General features: G+C 33.1%; 1 protein-coding gene across 3 annotated transcripts in view; it reads left to right on the top strand.

Moving 5' to 3' along the window:
* SH3GLB1 (SH3 domain containing GRB2 like, endophilin B1) overlaps positions 1-24,392 on the top strand; it is a 38,380-nt gene that overhangs the window by 7,631 nt on the left and 6,357 nt on the right. Inside the window, exons 2-9 of one of the 3 annotated variants that reach the window (XM_036255861.1) lie at positions 4,449-4,590; positions 7,440-7,568; positions 9,635-9,768; positions 11,229-11,321; positions 15,586-15,624; positions 17,231-17,254; positions 22,077-22,166; positions 22,551-22,651. In XM_036255861.1, coding sequence (XP_036111754.1) covers positions 4,449-4,590; positions 7,440-7,568; positions 9,635-9,768; positions 11,229-11,321; positions 15,586-15,624; positions 17,231-17,254; positions 22,077-22,166; positions 22,551-22,651 — 752 coding nt within the window. Of the gene's footprint in view, positions 1-4,448; positions 4,591-7,439; positions 7,569-9,634; positions 9,769-11,228; positions 11,322-15,585; positions 15,673-17,230; positions 17,255-22,076; positions 22,167-22,550; positions 22,652-24,392 lie in introns of all 3 variants that reach the window. The other 2 variants (XM_036255860.1, XM_036255862.1) reach the window with 2 other exon arrangements.

The raw sequence follows: 24,392 nt of genomic DNA, 5'->3' as shown, positions 1-24,392 counted from the left end.
ATCAGTGAGAGAGAACATCGATTGGCTGCCTCCTGCATGTCCCCCACTGGGGATTTGGCCCACAACCTGGGCATGTGCCCTGACCGGGAATCGAACTGGTGATCACATGGGTCAATGCTCAACCACTGAGCCACAGTGGCCGGGCTCTGCCCATTTTTTAATTGGATTGTTTGTCTTCCTGTTGTTGAGTAGTATTGAGTACTCTATATATTTAGGAAAGTAAACCCCTTATCCAGTGTGTCATTGGCAAATATGTTTTTCCATACGGTGAGTTCCCTTTTCATTCTACCCTTTTTGTTTGTTTGTTTATTCTGCATAAGATGAAGGTTACCCGTAATTTGATTATTGACAATCATGTAGGAAGCAGAGGTAAACTGTAGGATTCAGCTGACCAGAGTGCTGTGAAAGACACAGGGGCAGGGGAAGCACAGAATATGTTTGGATAATGGTGATAGAAAGTATTAATTTAAAGAATTAACTGTTTTTTATAGCAAGTACTTATTGTAAAGGTAGTATAATGTAATTATGATTCAAACAGATGTAAGATTGAATGTCAACACTGGCACCTTGGCATAATGTTACATAGTTCTGATCCTCAATTTCATCACTGAAATTATGATTCTCACTTATATAATGATGTTTAGAGTATTTGATATAAAATGCACAGCTTAGTATGTGGCATTTTCTAACATATACGAAAGCCCTAACCCTGTTAAGAATACAGAAATATAAAAAGGGTCTTGTAAATGATCTTGAGAAAAAAAAATTATTTTTAAACAAATTAGATGATAAATGACCACATATAATGTACTGAAATATGAAGCAGATGTAGTTAGAGTAAAAAAAAAAAAGCAAATAAATAAACATCAGAGAGAGTTTTACTACTGTTACTTAAATACATTGCTCATGTGGGCCTCTACAAAATTGCTTTTTTATAAACAGGTTTTCTGTAATCAGACTCTATCTTACTCATACCTTAAGCATTCCTTATACTGTTTTTAGTTTTTGTTTTATTTATTGTTTTTTACCCTTCTGAACTGAAATAGTAAAAAATCTGCTCACTATGTTTGTATAATCTTACTTTGTAAGTCAGACTCATACAAATAAATGACTTGTTACAAATACTCATCTTTGCTCTATTACACTTTTACACTAAAAAAAAAGTATATTTAATGAGAGATGCCTGTAAGGTAGTGTCATGAGAATGACAAAGAAAATATTAAATAATTAAACAAACAAACCTTTTGACCTGAAGATTGAAATGTTTTGTTTTCCCGATAATTAACTTTCTAATTGTTGGTTCTCTGTAATATTATTGGGGAAAAAACTTGCCCTGAAACCTAATCATTATCAGATAAACTCAAAGACTAGTTCTTAAATCACTATTTATGAACATTTTTTAGTAAGTTCTAGCCTATTTATTTAATTCCAGTGTGTTTCTATAAAACAACTATTAAAGTTTACACGATTTTATGTACTGAAAAAAGAAGGCCTGCAGGTTTATACTATTTGGATAATATTTTTCATTTAGCTCTCCTGTAACAGAGACCATGTCTTCTAGTTCTTAGAGTGCCTTGCAGGAAGACTGACCTGATACATACTGATTTTTAAATTATTAATCTATTTATTGTTGTATTAATCTGTTCTTGGTTTTAAAATATAAATTAATATAAAATATAAATTTCCATCAAAAAGTAGTATTTAGCATGGTTAAAAGTGGTGCTGATGATCCTCCAGAAATGCAAGAGGAAGATAAATCATCAGAGGACTCTGTACTCTTCCCTTGAATCTTTACATAGCTCATTTCTTACCATTGCATCTCAGGTTAATTGTTACCTGCTCAGAGAGGCTATTTTCTTACTGCTCTCATCTGGCAATCTTCAAACTCCTGCTCTCTTCCAGACCCAGCTTTGCATATCCTTCCACCTTTGAAGCCTTCATATTCTGCTGTACCACAGCCTCTCTGTGTGGAATGAATTCTTCTGTCCTCTACACCTGACTTCATTAGTTCAAGCAGTTAATCACTTAGTAATTCACTCAAGAAACAATAGGACCACCTATGTTGTTCCTCTTTCCACCTTCTTTTTATCTTTGTATCCTTATTATCAAAGTATTTACTTATTTATTGTCTGTCTTCCCCATTATAATGTAAGCTTCCTAAGAGCAGAAACCTTGTGTTTTTTGGCTGCTGAAACCAATGTGCTTATAATAGTGCCTAGTACATATGTAGATGCTTAATAAATATTATTTGTTGAAGGAATGAATGCAGTGAACAAATAGATACATTTGCTTTTTAAGGTGCTAAGTGAAGAATTTTGCTCTACTGGTAGACCATTCTTTATAGATAATGTCCACCTGGGTGTATTGCTTTATTTGGGAGATGATCTAACTATTGGAGACAGACTTCAAAACAAGTACAATTCTAATCTATACCTCTACAGTAGGTCTATTGCTTAAAATCTCAGGGATCTGAAGGGAAGACCAGAGGTCTCTCTTGAGATTGAGATTGCATAGTTACCCAACTGACCTTGGGATCGAGGTTTTGATCTTTTGCCCAGTGCCTCTCCTATGTTCAGTTATAGTGCACTCAAGTTTATGGGCTTAAGCAGTAGCTTTGGAACTGCTTTTCTCAGTTCCACCCATTGGGTCAGGGCTCGGCTAAGGCCAGTCTCAGTAAGACCTAAGACTTTACAAAAACTATTAAAGCTGTTATTTCTAGCTCCTGAACAAGACCTTTGGTGGGGGTTGTAACCAGAAGTCTAAAAATAGACTTTTGGTTGTTATTCTGGATAACCTTTCGGCTAAAAGTGCTAAGTGATAATCAGTTGAAAGTATTAGACCAAAAACAAGAATGCTGGAGGAAACATAATAAAACTCAGAAAAGTAGAGCAGCAGAAGATATTTTAAGAAATGAGAGGGGAGAAAGGGCAAGGTAAACATTACATTTTGTTAGCCAGAAATGAGTATTGACTAATAAGCATTAGTGCTAGTGATATACCTGTGTTATGATGGGTAAAAGCCACATATTCTAGAAAAACATGCATGATAAGCAGCCTGAGTCATCACTCCTAGTATTTAATTAAAAGTATCCAGAAGTCTCCATAAAATCTACACGGAAATATTTTTACTTCTTTGTTACTGTATGGGCAATGCTGCCTTTCCTCAAAAACCAACACAAGATAATATAGGTTGAATATATGTATGTGTATATATATATAGTTTGTTTTTATTGTTTATTGAGTTTACAGACAGAGGGAGAGAGAGAGAGAAACATTGATGAGAAAAAACATTAATTGGCTGCCTCCTGCATGCCCCCCACTGGGGATTGGACCCACACCTGGGCATGTGCCCTGACTGGGAATTGAACCAGAGACTCTTAGTGAATGGGTTGACGCTCAACTACTGAGCCACACTGGCCAGGCTACATTGAGTGCATTTAACTACATTTTATGACCTTTAAAAGAGCCTTCGTAGCCCTGGCCAGTTTGGCTCAGCGGTTAAAGCATTGGCCTACGGTCTGGAGAGACCCGGGTTCGGTTCCACTAGGGGCGCATACCTCAGTTGCAGTTTGTCCCCAGCCCTGGTTGGGTCTTGCGGGTGGCAACACTCGATGTGTCCCTTTCACGTCGATGTTTCTCTCTCTCTCTTTCCCTCCTACTCTATCTGAACAAAATGTCAAAAAATGTCCTCGGGCGAGGATTAAAAAAAAAAAAAGAGCCTTCATCCTAGTATGAATAGGATGTATTCCAAAAGTTAGTCATAAATCAATTGCTGGAACATATCCTGAAGAAACAACTTAAATGATAGTTTCCCAGAACATCTCATAAAAGCCTATCTAACTAGGTGTGATTAAAGTGCCAGTAATACAATGCCACATTAAACATAAACAGCCCTTTTTAAATTCAAAATAATAATTATCAAGCACTGAACAAAGTGATTTACATATATACTCTTAATTAATTCTCAAAGTACTGTAAGATATATATTGGCTCTCTTTTATGATAGAGGATACCTAAGAAAAAAATATTCAAAAGCTTACTCAGGTCACACAGTTAACATTGCAGTCAGGATATGAATTCATATCCAACTGACTCAGAGCTCTTACTCCTTGGCACTATGCTATCCTATCTTTATAAGTCAAAAATATTTATATACTTTATATACCAGACAGTGTGCTAAATTTTCTACAGAATTCACACCATACATTTTAGCAGAACTAAGAATGTATTAACTATAAGATAGAATCATAAAAAGTGCTACAAAAGAGGTCTAGATAAGGGCAAAATTACCATAGGGGCAAAAAATGCAGCATTCATATGCAGTGGTTTACAAACAATTGTTTGTATGTTTGGGATTGTTTGGATTTGAGTTTTGTTTTTAATTATTGATATAGATTCCTAAAATGTATTTGAGGTATATTTAAATTTTTTTTTAATAATCAATAACAGTTCACAGAAGAAAAGCTTGGCCAGGCAGAGAAGACAGAATTGGACGCTCACTTAGAGAACCTCCTTAGCAAAGCTGAATGTACCAAAATATGGACAGAGAAAATAATGAAACAAACTGAAGTGTTATTGCAGCCAAATCCAAGTAAGAAACTTTATGTCTGACTTATTGACTGACTAACCTTATTAAAAGTTTCTTGTTAGGGTTTTTAATGTTTTAAAAAAAGTTTAATTACTATTGGAAAACAGAATTTTTTGGTTTGTGGCTTTGAGGTTTGTGGTTATTAAATACAATTTCGGTGAAGAAGAGGGTGATAAACACATCTTTTTGTATCCCCTAATAAACTGACAAATAACTTTTTGGGCTTTTGTAGAATCCTCATGAAAACTCAATTTCGTGCTGTGACTGAATTTTAAGAGTTATGAAGGGCTATGAAAATAAATTAAATTAATCTTCCTCTTTCATCCAGGGGAGAATTGTCCCTAAATAATTAAGGTGAAAAGTTATTTCGTTACCAATTATTTATGTTCATGTTAAGTTTTATGTTTTTACATAAATTATTCCATTTGATTTTTTGACAATTCTAAGCAGATCACTCAACTAAATAACCTTGTAAATAAGGTGTATAATAATTGTTTATTCATTGAAACTCACAAGTTAGCATTTTGTCCAATGTAGCATAGCTAATTAGAAGGGGAACTTGAACTTGAACTAGAACCAAGTGTATTGACACCCAGTCTTTTCACTGCCAGCTTTATATATTAAAACTGAAGGACAAAGGCAGCAGTGCATGCTTTCCTTCCCCTTTTCCTGTTGTTGTGACCGTGTTGTGAGTGCCATAAACTTACTTTTAGATACTTAAAATTCCAACTTTGTTGCTATTACATAAAACTCTAGCACTACACAAATTATTAGTAATTCTTTGCTGTTTTATTTAAATTGCAGTGACTTTCTAAACTATGCCTTTTATACTTTGAGGCCTCATTTTTGGATACATGTGACATTTGTTATTCTTTTAAGGTTACTTAAATTATATACCTAAATTATCCATCTAAAAAAAAAGTAGTAGACATTTTTTCTCTTCTTCCTTGCTCTATCCAGAGTTCCCCATGTACATAGTCTGTTCTAAAACATATTTTCCAGAATGGCAAATACAGTTGTGTACAGCTGGTAAATGGTAATGATGTTAATATAAAGAAGTTATAATGGCTAATAAATACAATTTTATATTAGGGTTCTAAATCAGAAGTAGTAACAGAATTCTTTTTGCTTTTTGTTTGTGCTCTGGTTATAAAGTTACTTAGATTGTGAATGGTCAAACACAACTCTTTTCCTGTAAGCCCTGTCATTTTTAGTGTATGATTTTTCAGAATATAGGGTTTTTCAGAAATGTTTATTGAATTATAGCGGAGTTGCCTACATATTTTTTAAGACTTATTGAAATGAAACATTTATTTAAAATATATCAAATGTTTTATTAACTGAATGAAATCAACATGGGATTTATACTTTTGACCAAATAGGTAGAAAGCAACAAAGCTAAGAATTACTCTCATAGTCATAAAGTGAGATTCTGAAATTTAGGTAACATCATCTAAATGATTAGTTTTAAACTGACTCATTTTGGTTTTAACTAATTTAATGGTTATTAAATCCCTGCCTAAAAACTCTTCTGATGCTGCACCATTGTCTACCACAAAAGCAAGTATTATACCAACAGCCTATTTTATGTTTCTATAATTAACACTTTTGCCATCTCCTGAAGTATTTCTGTGTTGGTTCAGCTCATTTTTGAAATTTCAGTGCACTGTATAGAACTTCCACTGGAGGAGTTATGTTCCCTTAAAGGGAACACATTTAACTTCTTTTTTGAAGGGAACATATTTAACTTCTTTTTGGATTATAATTTTAATTTATATTTAATTATTGTTTCTGGAAATTTGGACTTTTTCTCATTTGTCTCTGAAATACCTCACTGTTAGATAGCAATGTAAATGTGAGTTTCTTGAATATTACACTAAAATGTTTATTCATTTTTCTTTTCTTTCCATCTATACTAATGTTGTATAATTGTCTCTAAATTTTTGTCTTGTGTTTTAATCTTATTTTTAATGGTGGAATCTTTTGAGTGAATATATACTCAGAGGTATCTATATACTTTAATATAATTAAATATCATTAAAAAGTAAGCCAAGGCATCATATTGCTGATCTCTGTCTGTAGACTGTTCCAAGCCTGGATTACTCTATTCTTAAACCACTATGCCTATATTTAAACTATTAAGAGGGAGAGAAAGCTTTTGAGCAAGCAAAAGGCCAAAAAAGATGACAGAAGTATGTGACTCTGGTTCTTCTAGGTACTTTATATCCTTATTTTCATAGTTGGAAATCCCTGCTTTTAAAATTAAAAACATATATTCAAAGTTAAAAGTTAGACATGATATGAATGGGGCAAATGCAATTTCACTAACTTTAAAGTGAATACCAGCCATTTCGGGGAACTTAGAATCACATAAAATACTCTTGTAATAGTTTTACTTTATTTTAAAATATTTTTTTTCTAAAACGTTTTTCATATTTTTAAAATAGTTTCTTAGAGCTTTATAATTTTCTAACATATAAATTAAAAATTATATATTAAGAAAAGTACTTGGAAACATGCTAATTTTATGTTAATTTTTACAAGGTGATAAATGGCTGGTAGTGGAACAAAAAATTCTATTAAATAGTTTTATGCACTGGCCAGTGTGGCACAGTTGGTTGAGGGTTGTCCCATGGCAGTTCGATTCCTGGTCAGAGCATATGCCCAGGTTTCTGGCTCAATCTCCAGTATGAGGTGAGCAGGAGGCAGGCAGCCCATTGATGGTTTTCTCTCACATCAATGTTTTTCTTCCTTTCCCTCTCCCTCTCCCTCCCTCTCTAAAATCAATAAAACATATTAAAAAGTAAAATAAAAAATAGTTTTGCTATTTTAATTTTAAACTTTTTTTGTAGATGCCAGGATAGAAGAATTTGTTTATGAGAAATTGGATAGAAAAGCTCCAAGTCGTATAAACAACCCAGAACTTTTGGGACAATATATGATTGATGCAGGAACTGAGTTTGGCCCAGGAACAGCTTATGGTAAGCAAGAGGCAAAAGATCTACATATTAACAAATACCTTTACTTTTAGATTTTAACTACTTAGAGACAGTATTAACATTTACCTAATATTAGTGTAATCACTTTTAACTTCAAATTTTTATGTTAAAATTTTGGATGAAGTAAGAATTATCAGTTACAAATAAATATGTACTGTTCAATTTAATAATTTATTTAAGCCTATATTGTTGTGAGATTTTGATATGATCTTTCTAGGTTTAAAAACTTGAATGAATTCTTCACTTGTACCCTCATCTGTTGTGGTACTTATGATATATTGCAGTTTTTGTTTACATGTCTTCTCTATTTTTTTTCTTTTTAAGCTTTCTTGGCGGCTTATTTATTTCTGTAGAAAAGTATCTGGCACATAATAAGTGTTTGAACAAATCACTAGTGCTTTCATTAGTATACATAATGTCATTAATACAGAAATGTTAACAATGGTTATCTCTGGATATTTGGATTGCTTTTTATTTCTGTTTTCTTCATATAGTTTAATTTTTTTATAATTATGTTTTATAGTTTCTCTAGCTTTGTTAGCTGTTGTACTCACTTTTTTATTGTATAACTCTGAAGCTCAACATTATACACCATTGTCCTTCAAATCTAATTTTCTCAGAACATAAGACTATTTGGGGTTGCTATAGCTTTTTTCCTATTGTTCATGTCTAATAATTCTCTTTATTAAGACTTCTGCAAGAAATTGGTTCTTAAATGGATATGAAATGATAGGTAAATTAAATGCTTTTTTACATATAGTCCTGATTTATGAAATAGCTCATAAATTCTGGAACTAAATGAACTTAAAGGTGTCTTTATGTCAGAAGGAAATAACCTAACTACTGTGTAATGAGTGCATTTAATCCATCTAGATGTACAATTTTAAATTTTTTACATTGTGTTCTTCAAACTATAATTGTTTTCAGAAGTTGGGAAATACTTTAAATTTTTATAGTTTTATTTCTACATTTTAGAAAAACTTTATACGTTAAACAGATTTTTTTATTGCCTGCTTGTGCCTGATATAGTTAGATGCTGGAGTCATAAAGGTATAAGAAGGAGACCCAACGCTTTCCTTCACCAAATTGAAGGCCTAGTGGAGCATGATCATTTGAAATGCTTCTGTTATATTTTTCTTTTTTAATTCACTTAATCTGTTTGCATCTCTAATAATTCCATTGAATGTACCCTGATTATTGGAATTGGGCTTTGTAAATCTATATTATTAATTGATAATAGTTAACAATTGAGTATTCCAGGCATTGGAATACTGTATTATTTCATTAAGTCCTCACTTTATATCCTACTTATATAAATTCTTTCTCCATTTTAAAGAAAGGAAATTGAGTCTTAGAGAGGTTACATAATTCATCCATGATCACACAGCTAGTAATTTAAATGTAAATCTGTATCCAGAAATTGAGCTCTTAATTACTGTTATATTACTAACTTCCTTACCAGTCAAATCTAATCTCATCCTAACATGAAGGAATTAAGATCCACAGAATTAAAGCTTATTAGAGATAGAACTGGGAGTAGAATCTTGGTCTTGTGGTTCCCTTTTCTTTCACTCTATTTTCCATAGTGCTTTTCTATCAAAACATGGATTTTTTTTCTTTAACTTAAAATACAAATATATACTGTTATTTATAGATTCCTGATATAAGTGCATAAATATAGAAACAGAAGTCAAATTTTTACTTGATCTACTTATTAAAATATTTTAAGCATTATACTTTTCTAAACATATCTACACTATTTGAACTGTTACTGTACATACATTTTAGTGTATCCTCTTTTGTCCCTTTGGTAGAATTAGTATGATATGATAAGGAGTTTATCTTCGTCATTTTTATTTAGATATTTATAATCTTACTACTTTTTAAATAAAACGGCCTTAACTACAGTTAATTCTATTTGATTTTTACTTAAGTAGACAAATGACAACTATGAGACAGATCAAATTGCTGATTTATCTTAACATGTTTCTGTTTTCTGACATTACCAGACAGTGATTTAAAAAAAAAACACGTTTTTTTCTTTTCAGGTAATGCTCTTATTAAATGTGGAGAAACACAAAAACGAATTGGAACCGCAGACAGAGAACTGATTCAGACATCAGCTTTAAATTTTCTCACTCCATTAAGAAACTTTATAGAAGGAGATTACAAAACAATTGCTGTGAGTTGAAAAGTGTTTCCATTTTTTAATAAAATATTTAGATATATATTTACAGTTTTTAATGAATAATTTGCCATCTTCCCAACTGTGTAAATATCACAAAGATTAGAAATTTTAAATAATCTAGATAGGTATATATTCAACAGAACATAAAACTAACCAAAATAAAGAACTATTTGTGATATGGATTCCACTTTTGTATCCCTGTAGTGTTATTGAGATACCCTTAAATCCATTCTTACTTATTACCAGCACTAAAATCTGTAGACAGAGGTTCCTGGAATGATTATAAAAATATGGCACAAAATATCACCATAGTATAGCCATGTAACTATTAATTTAAACTGGGAGCCAGAACCCTAATTATTAGAATCTATATTTCTGGCTACTAGACTTCCTTTTTGCATCCTTAGAAGTCTTATTTTCTTTTCACATAGTTGTGTTTTATTGCTGATGTATAAGAAAGAAATAATCACTTTCCCAAACCTAATCTATTCGTCTGTTATTTTTCATTTAATTTGTAATTTAAGTGATGGACAATGGAAATTTAGGTGGATATATTTTTCTGAGATTATTGCAATACTGCTGTATTTTAAATACTATGTCAAAATTTAATTTGAAGATTTCTTATTATAAAATATTACGGAAAATATGTTTACAATGAATTTGTCTCTGGGTAAAAGTATTTAATCTGCGACAATGGAAAAGTCACCAAGTTGAAATATGTTTTAAAAGATAATAGATTGTCAATAAGGTGGAATTTAATATATGAAATCTGACCCAGCGGCTGAGTGTCAACCCATGTACCATGATATCGCCAGTTTGCTTCCCAGACATGGCACATGCCCAGGTTGTGAGCCAAATCCCCAGTGGAGGGCATGCAGGAGGCGGCCAATCAGTGTTCTTGCTCATCGACATTCCTATCTTTCTCTCCCTCTCACTTCCTCTCTCTCAAGCAGCTTTACCCTAGGCCCATACTTCCTTCATAATAGGCACTTTCTAGATAAACAGTAACAATTTGAAAATTTTGTCATCCTGGAAACTACTGACATTTTGGGCCAAATAAATCTTTCTTGTGGAAGCTATATTGCATTGTGGGATGTTTAGCAGTGTCTCTGGCTTCTACCCAGTGGATGCTGGTAATATTCCTCCCCTAGCTGTGATAACCAAGGAATGTTCCCTATGGAGCAAAATCCCAAAATATTAAAACTCATATTCCCTTGTTTCTATCAACATCTGCCATCTTTCCCAGATATCTAGAATGTCTGTTATTTTTAAATTGCGAACAGTAAGAAAAGGAAGTCAAATACCCAAAATGGTCACATTATAGCCAATTTTGTAATTATAGATATATCAGTTTATCAGATGATTCACATATTTAATGGAAAATAATGCTTTAAAAGTATGCTCTTACTGGTTAACATCATTAACCTTTATGTTTTTCTTTCCTAAACTTATAGAAAGAAAGGAAACTGCTACAAAATAAGAGGTTGGATTTGGATGCTGCAAAAACCAGACTAAAAAAGGCAAAAGCTGCAGAAACTAGAGCTTCAGTAAGTAGTGTTTCTTAATGGAAAAAAATTAGATTAGTAACTTTCAGACTTGCAAAATATTTTACTTATCTACTATGCATTCTACAATCTGTCATTAAGACTAGAATATGACTTTAGGGGGTATTGTTTTGTCTATCAGAACTTAATACATCCAAATCAGTGTAAAGTAGTCATATCAATAGACAATACTCTTATTTCAGTAATACCCCTATTGCTAAAAAAAAAAAAAAAAAATGAGCTCCTCAAGCTGTGTTATGTTATTTAAAAATCTTTAGTCACCAGTGATGGCAAATAGGTTTTTTGGAGATAGATTTATCACATTTGAAATAGAAAAATAAATAGTAATTAAGATGAGAAAGAATCATGTTTGAGAATGCTTGTGTGTGACTTAAAAAGTGGATACGACTCCCTTTCCACATGTGGCTCAAATTGACTAAAGGAATTGTCACAAAGAATAGTTCCAAAACATTCAAACAGTGGCAGCATGGACGGACAGGTGGCTATTTTGCAGGGGAGGAAACCTATTTGGATAAATAAATTCTGGTATCTTTTTCATAAAAACAACCTCAGGTAATACTGAGTGGGTATGTATTAAACATAGTAATTCATTGATATATATATTACTTTTTTTAAAGGTTTTATTTATAAGCTTTTTATTTGATCTAACATTTATATTGTTAACAATTTATATTATTTATATTGTTTAAATCTTTATTCCAAAGTTTGAAGAGATTAATCATATTTTAATTGGAACTTCTTTAAGATAGTACAATATAAACAAGTTTGGATTTATTAGAGGAAGCTAATAAGTTCATTTTTAATTTGAGCTAAGAGATATGTTTTGTTAAGAGCCTGACATTTCCACTGCCTTCTGTTCCCAACTCACTACCACTACCACCATCAAAAATCATTGCCTTAAGGAGCATATTATCACCATACTGGTGAAAGTCTGTTGTAGGTCTCTTGTTTTGGGAAAGAAAAGGTGGAAACTTGGTTATGAATGAAATTTAAAACTGATAACTTGGTGTTGGACAGTGATGCCTTATGAGATTACCCTAATGCCTTGTATGAGTGAAATAAATTATTTTCTTTTAGACGGTTCCCCTTTTAGAGATTCTATGTTTGTTACTGCAGAAAAAGAGCTGTTTTTGACAAGACATTAATTCCAAATTCACTGTCAATTTTCCCTCAGAATTATCTTGACATCATCAAGAACAGCCTAACTTTCTTAAACAGGCTTTTTGCCGAATCAGAACTTTAAAAATGAACTCTGTGGTTAGCAAGAGACTCGGGATATTCATTTCTAGTTGCTAGTAATAAATTTATATAGTAAAATATAAATTGGTTTTTAAGATACTAATTTTCTAATCAGGAAAGAAAGTTAAGATAAATAAGGATCATTTGGAAATAAATGTTTGAACTAGAACAGAATCTCTTTATTCAAAATGCCTACATGTACCTCGGTTGCAGTTTGTCCCCGGCCCTGGTTGGGTTGTGCAGGTGACAACCACTCGATGTGTCCTTTTCACGTCGATGTTTCTCTCTTTTTTCTCCCTCCTACTCTATCTGAACAAAATATGGAAAAATGTCCTCAGGTGAGGATAAAAAAAAAAATGCCTACATTGCCCAGTGATGATCATGGAATAAATACTGTTGTCAAGTGTCAGTACAAAACTGCCTTTAACAAGTACTATTACAGGATAATGGTAGTCTACATTTTTACCTGGAAATGTGTTAGGAAGCTCATAGATTTAGCAGTATAAAAGTTTCATTGATTATTTTAAATTACTTTACCACTGCTATTAACTATATAAGAGCTAAAAATAATTGAGACAAATTTTGAGAGATGTTACCTTTTGATATATCCATAGAAGATCTCATCAGTTTTTCTGTGCTGTGTATTGTTAAGGACAAAAATTTTTTTAATGAAAATTTGCATTTAAAATGAAATATACAAATGATTTTATTCAACAATGTCATTTATACACAGCTTTTCTAGATTTATATATTGCATGAAACAAAATTTAACTGTAGCCAATTATTTTTGTTTAGACAAAAATTTACATTTTGTGATTTTAGTTGTGTTCTTTTCCCCTAGATAACCAACTCATTTTCTTCAAATTTTATAGTAGTAAGTCTGAAATACTTTGGAAAGGAAAAGTCCTTTTAGTTTGTTATTACGTAAAAACTGGAGGCATGCCTTTATTGTGTGTGTGTTTGTTTTTTTTTCTGTATCTCTCTTTTATTTACGTAGAGAATACAGAAAAATAGAAACCACCAGAAGTTTGGGTTTGCTTTATTGTTTTCTTCTTTGACACATTTCCTGGTTACTAATTGGCAGCAGAAGAGGTTACTCTAACCTCAGACTTTCTTTGATTTCACTTATTTATAAATTTCCATGGATTGTTTTGGGATTTTGCAAGTAAAGTTTGAGATGTGTACATATCATTACTTTTTGAAAATTCATTTACTAATTTCTCGTGACCTCTTTTTATTTATTTATTTGTTTGTTTATTTTATTGATTTTAGAGAAAGAGAGAAACACTGATGAGAGAGAACATCCATTGGTTGCCTCCTCCATGCCTCCCAGGGGGGATTGGGCCCACAACCAAGGCATATGCCCCGACTGGGAATTGACCCATCAACCTCCTGGTGCTTGGGTCGACACTCAACCACTGAGCCACACCAGCCAGGCTCTGGTGACCTCTTTTTAATTTTTATTTATTTTTTTATTTAAAAATATATGTTTTTTTCTTTATTGATTTTTAGAGAGAGAGGAAGGGAGAGGAGCGAGAGATAGAAACATCAATGAGAGAGAACATCGATTGGCCGCCTCCTGGATGCCCCCAAGTGGGGATTGGGCCCACTGGCCAGGCTTGTGACTCTTTTTAAATTTTATATTTACTGAATGCTAATTTTGTACAATGTACTTGGCTGAGGAGGTGTATTCATAGATAAATAATGCAAAATCTCTGCCATTCTTGATACACAATTTCATATAACAGATTGAACATTTTGATGATTTAGCCCTATCCGTAAAATATTTGTGCTTGTATCCAATATTGCTACTCTACTAACGTTTTTATTAGCATTAGTAATTAATGGTTACTAATTACTAATGAAGAATGATAAAGCAACATCAAAGGCATTTCTGAAATATACCAATTGAGTAGGAAAGAGAAAACCTGCTTGAATGTTTCACAATGAGCAAAAATACAGTTTTGAATATAGTACAAAATTTAGCCCTGGCCAAGTAGCTCAGTTGGTTAGAGCATCTACCAGATACGCCAAAGTTGTGAGTTCAATCCCTGGTCAGGGCACATACAACACATACAAGAATCAACCAATGAATATATAAATAAGTGGAACAACAAATAGATGTCTCTCTCTCAGTACATTTTTAAAAAACTTTTTTAAAGAAAAAAATAGTATAAAATGTGTATCAGACAAATAGAACTTTTACATTTAAATTTTAAGGCACTGACATTTATTAATCTAAGCTTAGTCTTATATAAAGTTTTTTTCATTACTTTTGAGTTCTTAATGGGAAGTAAAAATCACCTGGTTTCAAATCTCTCTACTATTTAGAGGTTTAGATGTCTAACTCTGTTACTTTTGGGTACACAAATGTGATGGAAAATATGTCTTCAAATAACATAATACAGCTAATCTGTCCCTCTGCTCACTTAAGCATTTCCACAGCACTCTAAATCTTTAATCTATAAAATGAATGAATTTATAGCACTAGCAAACAACTTTAACTTTAAGGTACACATATGCGAATTTGAAGTTTATTAAAAATATAAGGATTGACATGCCTTTCATATTTCTTCAGGGTATGTTAAGACCTGACTGAGGTTGATTGAAAGAGAATGTGGTTGAAGGCATCATATGTTCATAAAATAGAAATGATCTTTGAATAGGAAAGCTGTGGGTAGTCAGAAGGGTTTTCATAGGTGAAAATTTAATAAAAATCATAGATAATGGTGGCAGTTTCTAAAATGATGCATCTTCCCTAAATTATTCTCATTTAAAATCAGGCATCGACCATGTTTTTTGTCTTCGAAAATTTGAATCTTTTGGAAACATTGAATAAGCATCACTATATGAAATTCCATAGAACAAATACAGTTATTTTTTAAGTAGAAAATGATTTTATTAGCTGTTTTAATGCCTGTTTGTGTGTTCTTTATCGTGCAAAATAACTTGTTTCACTGTGTTCATTGGTATAATGTGTTCTTTGTCTCTTACCTATGTATTTAAGCAACTAAACTCAGCTCGCCTAGAAGGAGATAACATTATGGTAAATTTCTCTTACATGCTCAACTTCCTGCATGTAAAATGGCTAAAGGTTTGTTGGCCTACTGTGTTTTCTACATCTTGAATCAAGTGCCTTCTCTTGCTATTAATTTGCATGTAAAGCTTCAAAATGTTTAAAGCATTCATTAGTTTAACAAGATATTAGGGAATACCAGCTGAAGTAATAATTGCAACCAAAAAAACAATAAAGTATGTGTTTTAATTGCCAAATATATTAGCTATGCCAAACTTGAGACTTTAGAATCTGAATTTACACATAAATTTATTGTGCCTTTTATACCCAATAAAAGATGTTAATTTAGTTGCACTTTATGTGTTCACTTTTAGCCAAGAAAATTAACAAAATATTCTTAACTTAGAGAAAGGCATATGATATACAAATTTACTTTATGTCTCGGTACCTTTGATGTTCCCTTAATTTTCACCCAGACAATATAGAATTAATTTGTTTTACAATTCCAGGCCAAGACAAACCCCAGTAGTTCATATATTTTTGCAGTGGCAAAGCCATTCCCCCATGTGCTAATTCACTAAAGAAAGTTGCAGCATAGTGATAACCTTGAGCAAGAATTGAGGGTACGAAATGTTATATAGTATCCAGTGTATATATTGTGCTTGATTTGAAGAAATTTTAGAAATGTTAGGCATTTTTTATATTTTAACAAAATAGAAATACGAAAAACCTGAACATTGCCCAAATCTTAAAATGTTGGCTGAAAAAGACTTATGAGTGTTTGATATACTCCTAGACACATTTCTTCCATAGAAGCGACATGGAAACTGTAGTACAAGTAGTAATAAATTGGCGGTTAACTGACTGCTTTATACCTGATATTAGCATTGAATTAAAAGCAAGGAGAAAATTCTATGAAGCCCTGGCTAAATGAGGGCTTTCCTTGGATAGCAAGAGAATGCAGTCATTTATTTCCATTGTCTTATCTGTAGGTAAATGAAAAATGTGAGACTCTTTCTTTCAGTCATTGGTAATTTAGTATATAAATCATAGGTTTTCTTTTGTAAAAATATCCTAAACAGTTAGCAAGACTGTTTCATTTATTGGGAGTTTGTTTTATTACTGATACCATCTACTTATAAGAAGATGTATTTAACTCTGGTTATTTTAAGCTCATTATATCTCTAGTTTATTGGCCACCCCCCATCCCAATGACTGTATCAATGTTCAGTGTCCATTATCTTTGCTTTATTTTAATTTCCTAAAATTGTAGAATTTTAGGACTAATGAGAAATTAGAAATCATTTGGTTCAAACTTCTCATTTTACAGATGAGAAAACAGAACTAAGAAGGGTTAAATAATCCCAGTTTTAGAAAACTGTTATTCTTATTAATTTATAGAATTAGTATAAGATTCAAAAGTTGATAGTATTATACATATGAAGGCATACTTTCACAGTATGTTAAGCTGTACTATTTAGTTACTACTGTATTTAATCTGCTAATGTGATTCTGGAAAAGGAGTATGCCATTTGAATTAAAATATTTGTATTTCTCTATACTAAGTTGTAGAAAATGTTCAATTCCAACTTTCTTTCATGCTGTATATTTTTCTCTGATTTTTAATGCTGGCTAGATTTGGGCAGAGGAAGTGACAAAAGTAAGTAAATTATTAAACTACAGAATTATGAAACAAAAATTTATTTGTCATTCACTCAGAAAACATTGGGCAATAACTGTGGGACCAGTCACAGTCTTTGTTATAGTATCTTAAAAAATCTGAAAATGATTATGGAACACTCAGGTTCACAGAGCCATGAACAGTCCAACAAGGATATTGTTTGCACACACTATTGACACCTGTTATACTAAGTGGCAATCTTTACAGTGCCTTGCCAGAAGACAGTTTAAATACCTGTTTATTCATATGGCAATTATGTAACATAGAGTTAACACTATGTTCTCTGTCTTCAGAGAATTGAATGTTGTGTGTCACAGAAATGAAGCTTGTTCTCTCCAGCACCAAAGCTAATTTTTTTGTCACTTTAGTTGAAAACATTTGTAAAAAAGTATTTCAAGCCCTGGCCGGTTTGGCTCAGCGGTTAGAGCATCAGCCTGCGGTCCCGAGAGACCCGGGTTTGGTTCCCGCTAAGGGCATGTACCTTGGTTGCAGTTTGTCCCCGGCCCTGGTTGGTTGTGCGGGTGGCAGCCACTCGATGTGTCCCTTTCACATCGATGTTTCTCTCTCTCTCTCTCTCTCTCCCTCCTACTCTATCTGAACAAAAAATGTCCTCGGGTGAGGATAAAAAAAAAAAAAAAGTATTTCAACCCAGCCGTTGTGGCTCAGTGGATTGAGCATCACCCCATAGACTGAGAGGTCCTGGTTCGATTCCCAGTTAGGGCACAGACCGGGTTTTGGGCTCAGTCCCCAGTGCAGGAGCCAGCTGATCGATGTTTCTCTCTCACATTAATGTTTCTCTCCCTTCCTTTCTCTCTCTAAAAAAATCAGTAAAAACATATTTTTTAGAAAGTATTTCACTGTGCATTAAATATAGGATAGCATATGTTTAATTAAAGTTAGGGTCTTTAATGTGAATATTCATTATTGTACTGTGTAAAAATTGGATCTGTTGTTTGTTTTTGAAGTGTGTTGTCTTCTCCCTTAGTGCCAAATTGTCACTTTTAGAAGCTGTCCATATGACTGCTACTAGCCGATTGTTACCATTTCTAATCTTTCTGGGCTGGAAAATCATACATAAGCAAGATTTTAATAAATAGGACTATGACTCTATTTAGTGCAGATTTGTTTCAAATGCTATTGGAAGTCTTCAGAAAAGCATTTTTCATGTACAAAATCTGACCTTCAGATGAGGACATTGTTGAGGATTGAAGGCAGGTAGTAATGGTGGCTCCTGACTATTAATAGTTTTACACACTTTAACTTTATTTTCTGACTTTGTAGCATCACTGACTATATAGTCTGTTCCGTGTATAGAGCTGTTGATTCTGTAACTTGGAAATCCAGTGATTAATTTGCTCCCATCTCCTTTGTGGAATCTTTTCATCAATTTAGTTATAGTTTCACCCTGGCCACTGATTTATTTTTGAACCTCTAGCATGAAAGGATGACAGAGCAATATAGAAGAGAATATAGGTTAAACAAGAAAACCAGAGTCTCTTCCACTTTGGGTAGCATGTAGGTATACCAAATTTTTTTTATTTGATTCTGTAGTCTCTACAACTTTGGGAAATATTTGATATAATGGGAAGCAATTCATGAAACAGATATTTATATTACTTATATATATATGAGAGGAACGTAAAAATATATATATCAAAATTGATCTGGGAAGTTTTCCTCTATAAATCTCACTTTTGTCACAATTTTAAAATGTTTAATTTTGAAGATTTATATTTCTGGAATATTTTAAGATTTAAGCCCATACGATAAAGTAACACTGGCCAAGTTTGTCATAGCAAGTGCATGACCTAAAAATCTAGCTGATATCACAGACCAACAAATTCTTGCCCCTTTCCAAGTTACATCTGAAAAGAACTCTTCTTGCTTTCCTAATCCAAGCTATGCTATCATATACTCTAGATCAGTTAGCCCAGTAATAGTAATTCTAGGTGGCAGGTCTTTTCCCTAGAACTCTACATACAAAGTAAGTCAGGGAATGATTTCTTCTGGAGGACAGAATAAAAACCCTTTAAGTTTATTGTCTTTCTTCAAACCCTTTTTACCTATCTAATATGGATCATTTTCTTCCTAAGTAAATTGATTATGTTGAACCTAATTTCAGTTAACTTCAGCCTCTCAGATTAATTATTATGGTCAGTTATATGTGTCAAAGTAGAAATGATTTAGGACTTTAATCTGTTTGCAACTACCCGAGTCATACACTGAAACTTGTTTTTAAAAAAAAATGAGATTTGCTTACTTCCTGTCATTTACTTTTCTAAATATAAAGTCTAGATTTTACAGAAGAATGACTTCCTAAGCTGTGTAACATGGTACCTTTCTTCACAGTTAATTAAACTTTGCTCAAACATGGAAGATGATCCCTTGTTCTTAAGATCATTTTATATACTTTTTTATTCCGTGTTTTAGCTTTAAAACATTATTTCCACATCTCAACACCAAATCATCATCAGAAAATATTTCAACGTGCTGATGACCAAGCCACCACACCCTGTACCCTGAAGGTTTCTTAAATCTCATATCTGTCCAGCCAGCTGCTACCCCTCTGAGATCTCCCAGAAACCAAGCTCTTCAATCTGTGGGCCTTGAAGCCTTCTCGGCACCCTTGCTCTTTGGAGTCCAGCGTCGTCATTGCTTTGATCATGCTTGTGCGAAGCAGTAATGGTAGCATCACCCTTCAAGGGAACAAATTTGAGTCTTCTTTTCATATTTTAACTCACTGCCAAGTTAAAATTATTTGAAAGAGGAAAAGAAAAACCACATTATTTCCACTTCAGACTCAAGCTTACAGGCCACTTTTAATCTTCTACTTAGCATACTTGCTTATACCTTGTACAGAAGTATTGTCATTTCGTGGGCTTTCTGCCATTTCTTCTAAGGGCTATTAAATCAATTATTTTGCCCAGCCGGTGTGGTTTAGTGGATTGATCGTCGTCCCATGGACTGAGAGCCCTGGTTCCTTTCCCAGTCAGGGTACATACCTGGGTTTTAGACTAGATCCCAAGTAGGGAGTGTGCAAGAGGCAGCTGAGCAATGTTTCTCTCTCATATTGATGTTTCTACCTCTCTCCCTTCTTCTCTCTAAAAAATTAATAAAAACATATTTAAAAAATAAGTTATACTTGCACAATCAAAGATCTACATGGAACTAGCCTCGTTTACTTTGTTTTGGTTTGTTATTTTTACTTCTGTTAATCAAAACTTTTCACGTTCAAGCAAATAGAACAGTAAATAGTGCAAATGTAACACTGAAGTGATTGGTTTTCTTTAATCTTTTTCTTAGGAAGAACATTGATTCTTCTCCTGGGACTTTTTTTCTACTTCTTACTAGCTTCCAAATGAGGCTTACTTCAACCCTGTTATCAAAGCACCATGTATTCATTCTGGTTTTAGTCAAGTAAATTTAATTTTAACACTTGACTTATTGAGTAATTTAAGCTTATTTCTATAAATCCAATCTAGTGGTCAATTCTTAATCCCTGTTGCCAATAAAATGACAGTAATTATAGCAACTTATTTTCTATTTTGCTGCTACTTCCTTGTGGAGTGATTCACTAGGTTAACTATTGCCACCAAGGGTGAAAGAGAAAGAGATGGTATGAAAGGAAAAATTGCAGACCTTATTTTTATACTTGCTTGTTTTTATACTTAACTGTACTTTTTTACAGTCTTGAAAGTATTGTAATTATTTAGCTGGGGGCGGGAAGCTATTTATTCTAGAGAGGTCGAAAATATCATTATAATGATATTATTATCAATGATTATTCCCAATGAGAGAAAGCTAACTATTTGAGTGACCTCCTCACTTTCTACCAACCAACTCTTGTTAAAGGTTTGACAAGATGGTTTTTGCCAGTATTTACTATTTTTACATCATGGATTTTGTTTGTTTTTTTTGTTTGTTTTTTTGGTGAACTGTTTTCTGTTTTGTTCTGCACTAAACCTGTATCAGTGGTTGAAGCTAGGAGTGATATACTATTATACACACACCTTTTCAGGCTCCAAGTTCAGGGACGTCACCTTGGTAGCTTGAAATCAATTGCTGTTGGAGTATTTATACCATGAAAATCAATACATTTGTGCTCCCCCCCCCCCAGAAAGCTAGTTTACCCCAACACACCACTGATTAAAGGTCACCTATAACTTGCAGAAAAACCCTAGTATATCTTATGGATAATATTTCTGCTTAAAACATTTCATGCAAAGTTTGGAAAGAAAACGTAAAAGACATTTATGTAGAAAAAAAAATCCTTTGAAGGAAGCTAAAAACTATGTTTGTAGAAACAAATATAAGTTTGGTAACTAAACACAAGAGACTAAAATCCTATGGTTTCATTTCTAAGTAGCTCGTTTGAGATTCAAGGTTGTCTTTAACTTCAAAGTAAAGTCCCTGTAGTAATGAGTTTTTTAAAAACATATTTGTACATGTAAACTGGTGGTTTTAAGATTTTATAAAATGGTAAAATTTAGCAAAATCTATACTTGGAAATATATTGATTGTCCCATAGTAGTTTTTCTAGGCTTTTATGTATATGCCATTTAACTTTGGCGTTAATAGATTGTTTTGAGTCAAGTACTGGGAAAGCATCGGTTCTGTCTAGATTGAGTAATATAGAAAAAAACTAATGTCTAGGAACCAGGGAGGGATCACTTTAGATACAAAGCAGAATCAGAGAATTGGCAGATTCTTATTTGACGTTTGGGGGATATTTTTAACATGAGTGTATGTGAAATGGACTAAGTCCTCTTAATGAGGTATTAAAACTATGTCCCAATTTAAGTCTGAACAGGAATTAAGAATAACTCAAAGTGAATTCGATCGTCAGGCAGAGATTACCAGACTTCTGCTAGAAGGAATCAGCAGTACACACGTGAGTGTTCTCTTACTGGAAATCTGTTTGGAGCAAAAGACTTTAATGGTCCTAAAGCAGTTTGGGGAATAAACCTGAACTTCCTTTTGAGTCATTTATCAGGGACATTTAAACTGATAACATTTTAAGATATTTGAACAAATATTTTAAATTTTTGTTTACACCTCATCACCTAATTCTCCCACCATAAACAACCATTTGTTGGTTTTTGTTGGCTAAGTAGTTAATACACTGTTGATCAAGGTCAATCTTAGTAAGCCTTAGAGTAAGATGCTAGATTCCAGTGATTCTCCCTGAGTACAGTGTTGTATTCTGTTTCCCTCTATGATTTACCAGTGTGAGTAGATTATAGAGCTAAGATGTGACTGTAACTTTCCTTTACAGGCCCATCACCTCCGCTGTCTGAATGACTTTGTAGAAGCCCAGATGACTTACTATGCACAATGTTACCAGTACATGTTAGACCTCCAGAAACAACTGGGAAGGTGGTAATTTCCTTTTCACACATGAAATTCCAGAAGAAATTAAGTTTTTGCATATAAACTAATAATAGAGGCGAAGATTAGAAAAATTAAGGCTTTTATTAGCTTGGTTAACATCAGATTTTTTAAAAGAAAAATAAGTATCAGACTTCTGAGGTTATAAAAACATTTTGAGCTCTTCTGGCACAGAAGAATGTTAATGGATGAGAGGATAATTTAAGTGAATACCTTTTTAGTGCCGTATAAAGAAAGCTTTAAAAATGTTTGAAGTTCACTTTTCTCTTGAGTATCTTTGCAGTTGATTGAAGGAGATAAGTAAATTGACAGCTGCCCCTAGAGATAAACAAATTAATACTTATTCATTACTTACTTGTTCACTGTTGTTTAAAAAAAAAACACAAAATGGTTTTAGAATATTATGTAAGATTTTAAGCCCATTGATATTATTTGAGTGTGCTGATATACTTTAATGCAAAATAATAAAACATATAGGCTGTCATTTATTTAGATACTTATTGAATACCTGCCAAATATTCATTCAATATTTAAAGTTTAAATATTATTGAACTGTTTTATACTTTAGTAATATATGAGCAAATTTAGTATTATATGTCAAAATTGCTTACCCTTACGCAGCTCTTTATGTTGTAATGTGACACGAAATAAAATGATGTACAAGACAAACATGGTCTCTGCTCTCACGACACAGGACATGGGTGGACAGGCCATGTGATACGTGGCAAGGTAGAAGTACAGGTTACAGTGAGGGACATCTAACTATGACTCGGGTGGGTTTAGCAGAGTATCACAGATTAAATTATTTTCGTAGGAATAATCTGGATAAACAAAGGGACAGGAATGTATATTCCAGGCAAAAGAAGAATACAGGGGAGGGTAAAAGTAGATGGAAAATAATACGATAATAATAATATACCAATAAACTGTTCTGCGTACTCAAAACTGTTAGCTACTTTTGCCCACTCTGTATGTGTATAAAAGGGCCAGAGGAAGGGGAGTGTGACGAGGTCAGGGAACCAAGAGTAGTTTATTCTGGTTGGAGCGTGATGTTCAAGTTAAGAACGGGATGTAGAAGAGGCTAGAAGAGTGAAGCAGGGTCATGTTATGAGTGCCCTTTGTTTAACCACTGAGCTCTGCCTTATAAGTGGTAAAGAGTTTAAGATTTATACAGTGAGAAACTATGAAAGCAGGGAAATGATGTATAACATTTGAAGGAGGAATATCAAGAAAAGTTATTCAAAGAATAAGGCAAAAAATGCCCTCATCACTTTAATGTTCCTTTCTCATATTAATCTTTCAAAATTAGACTTAGATAAAAATTAAGCACATTTACAAAACCAATTTTAGATCTTAAAATTAGTTGTAGCCCTGGCCAGTTTGGCTCAGCAGTTAGAGTGTCGGACCACGGACCAGAGAGACCTGGGTTCGGTTCCCGCTAAGAGCACGTACCTTGGTTGCAGTTTATCCCTGGCCCTGGTTAGGGTAGTGTGGGTGGTGGCCACTCAATGTGGCTCTGTCATGTCGATGTTTCTCTCTCTCTCTCCCTCCTCCTCTATCTGAAAATAAATGCAAAAATGTCCTCAGGTGAGGATAATATATATATTTTTTTAAAAATTAGCTGTAGCCTAATACCATTAGTTATTCTAATAGGATTTGCAGAAGGGTTTACTATTATATTTGAGGTTTTGTTAGTGGCATTAATATCTGAAAGCAGAATACCACTTTC

This window comes from Molossus molossus, unplaced genomic scaffold (genome assembly GCF_014108415.1).
Source record: "Molossus molossus isolate mMolMol1 unplaced genomic scaffold, mMolMol1.p scaffold_m16_p_12, whole genome shotgun sequence".
NCBI lineage: Eukaryota > Metazoa > Chordata > Mammalia > Chiroptera > Molossidae > Molossus > Molossus molossus.
The sequence above is the reverse complement of the archived record's forward strand: the minus strand, read 5'-3'. Positions and strand labels throughout refer to the sequence as shown.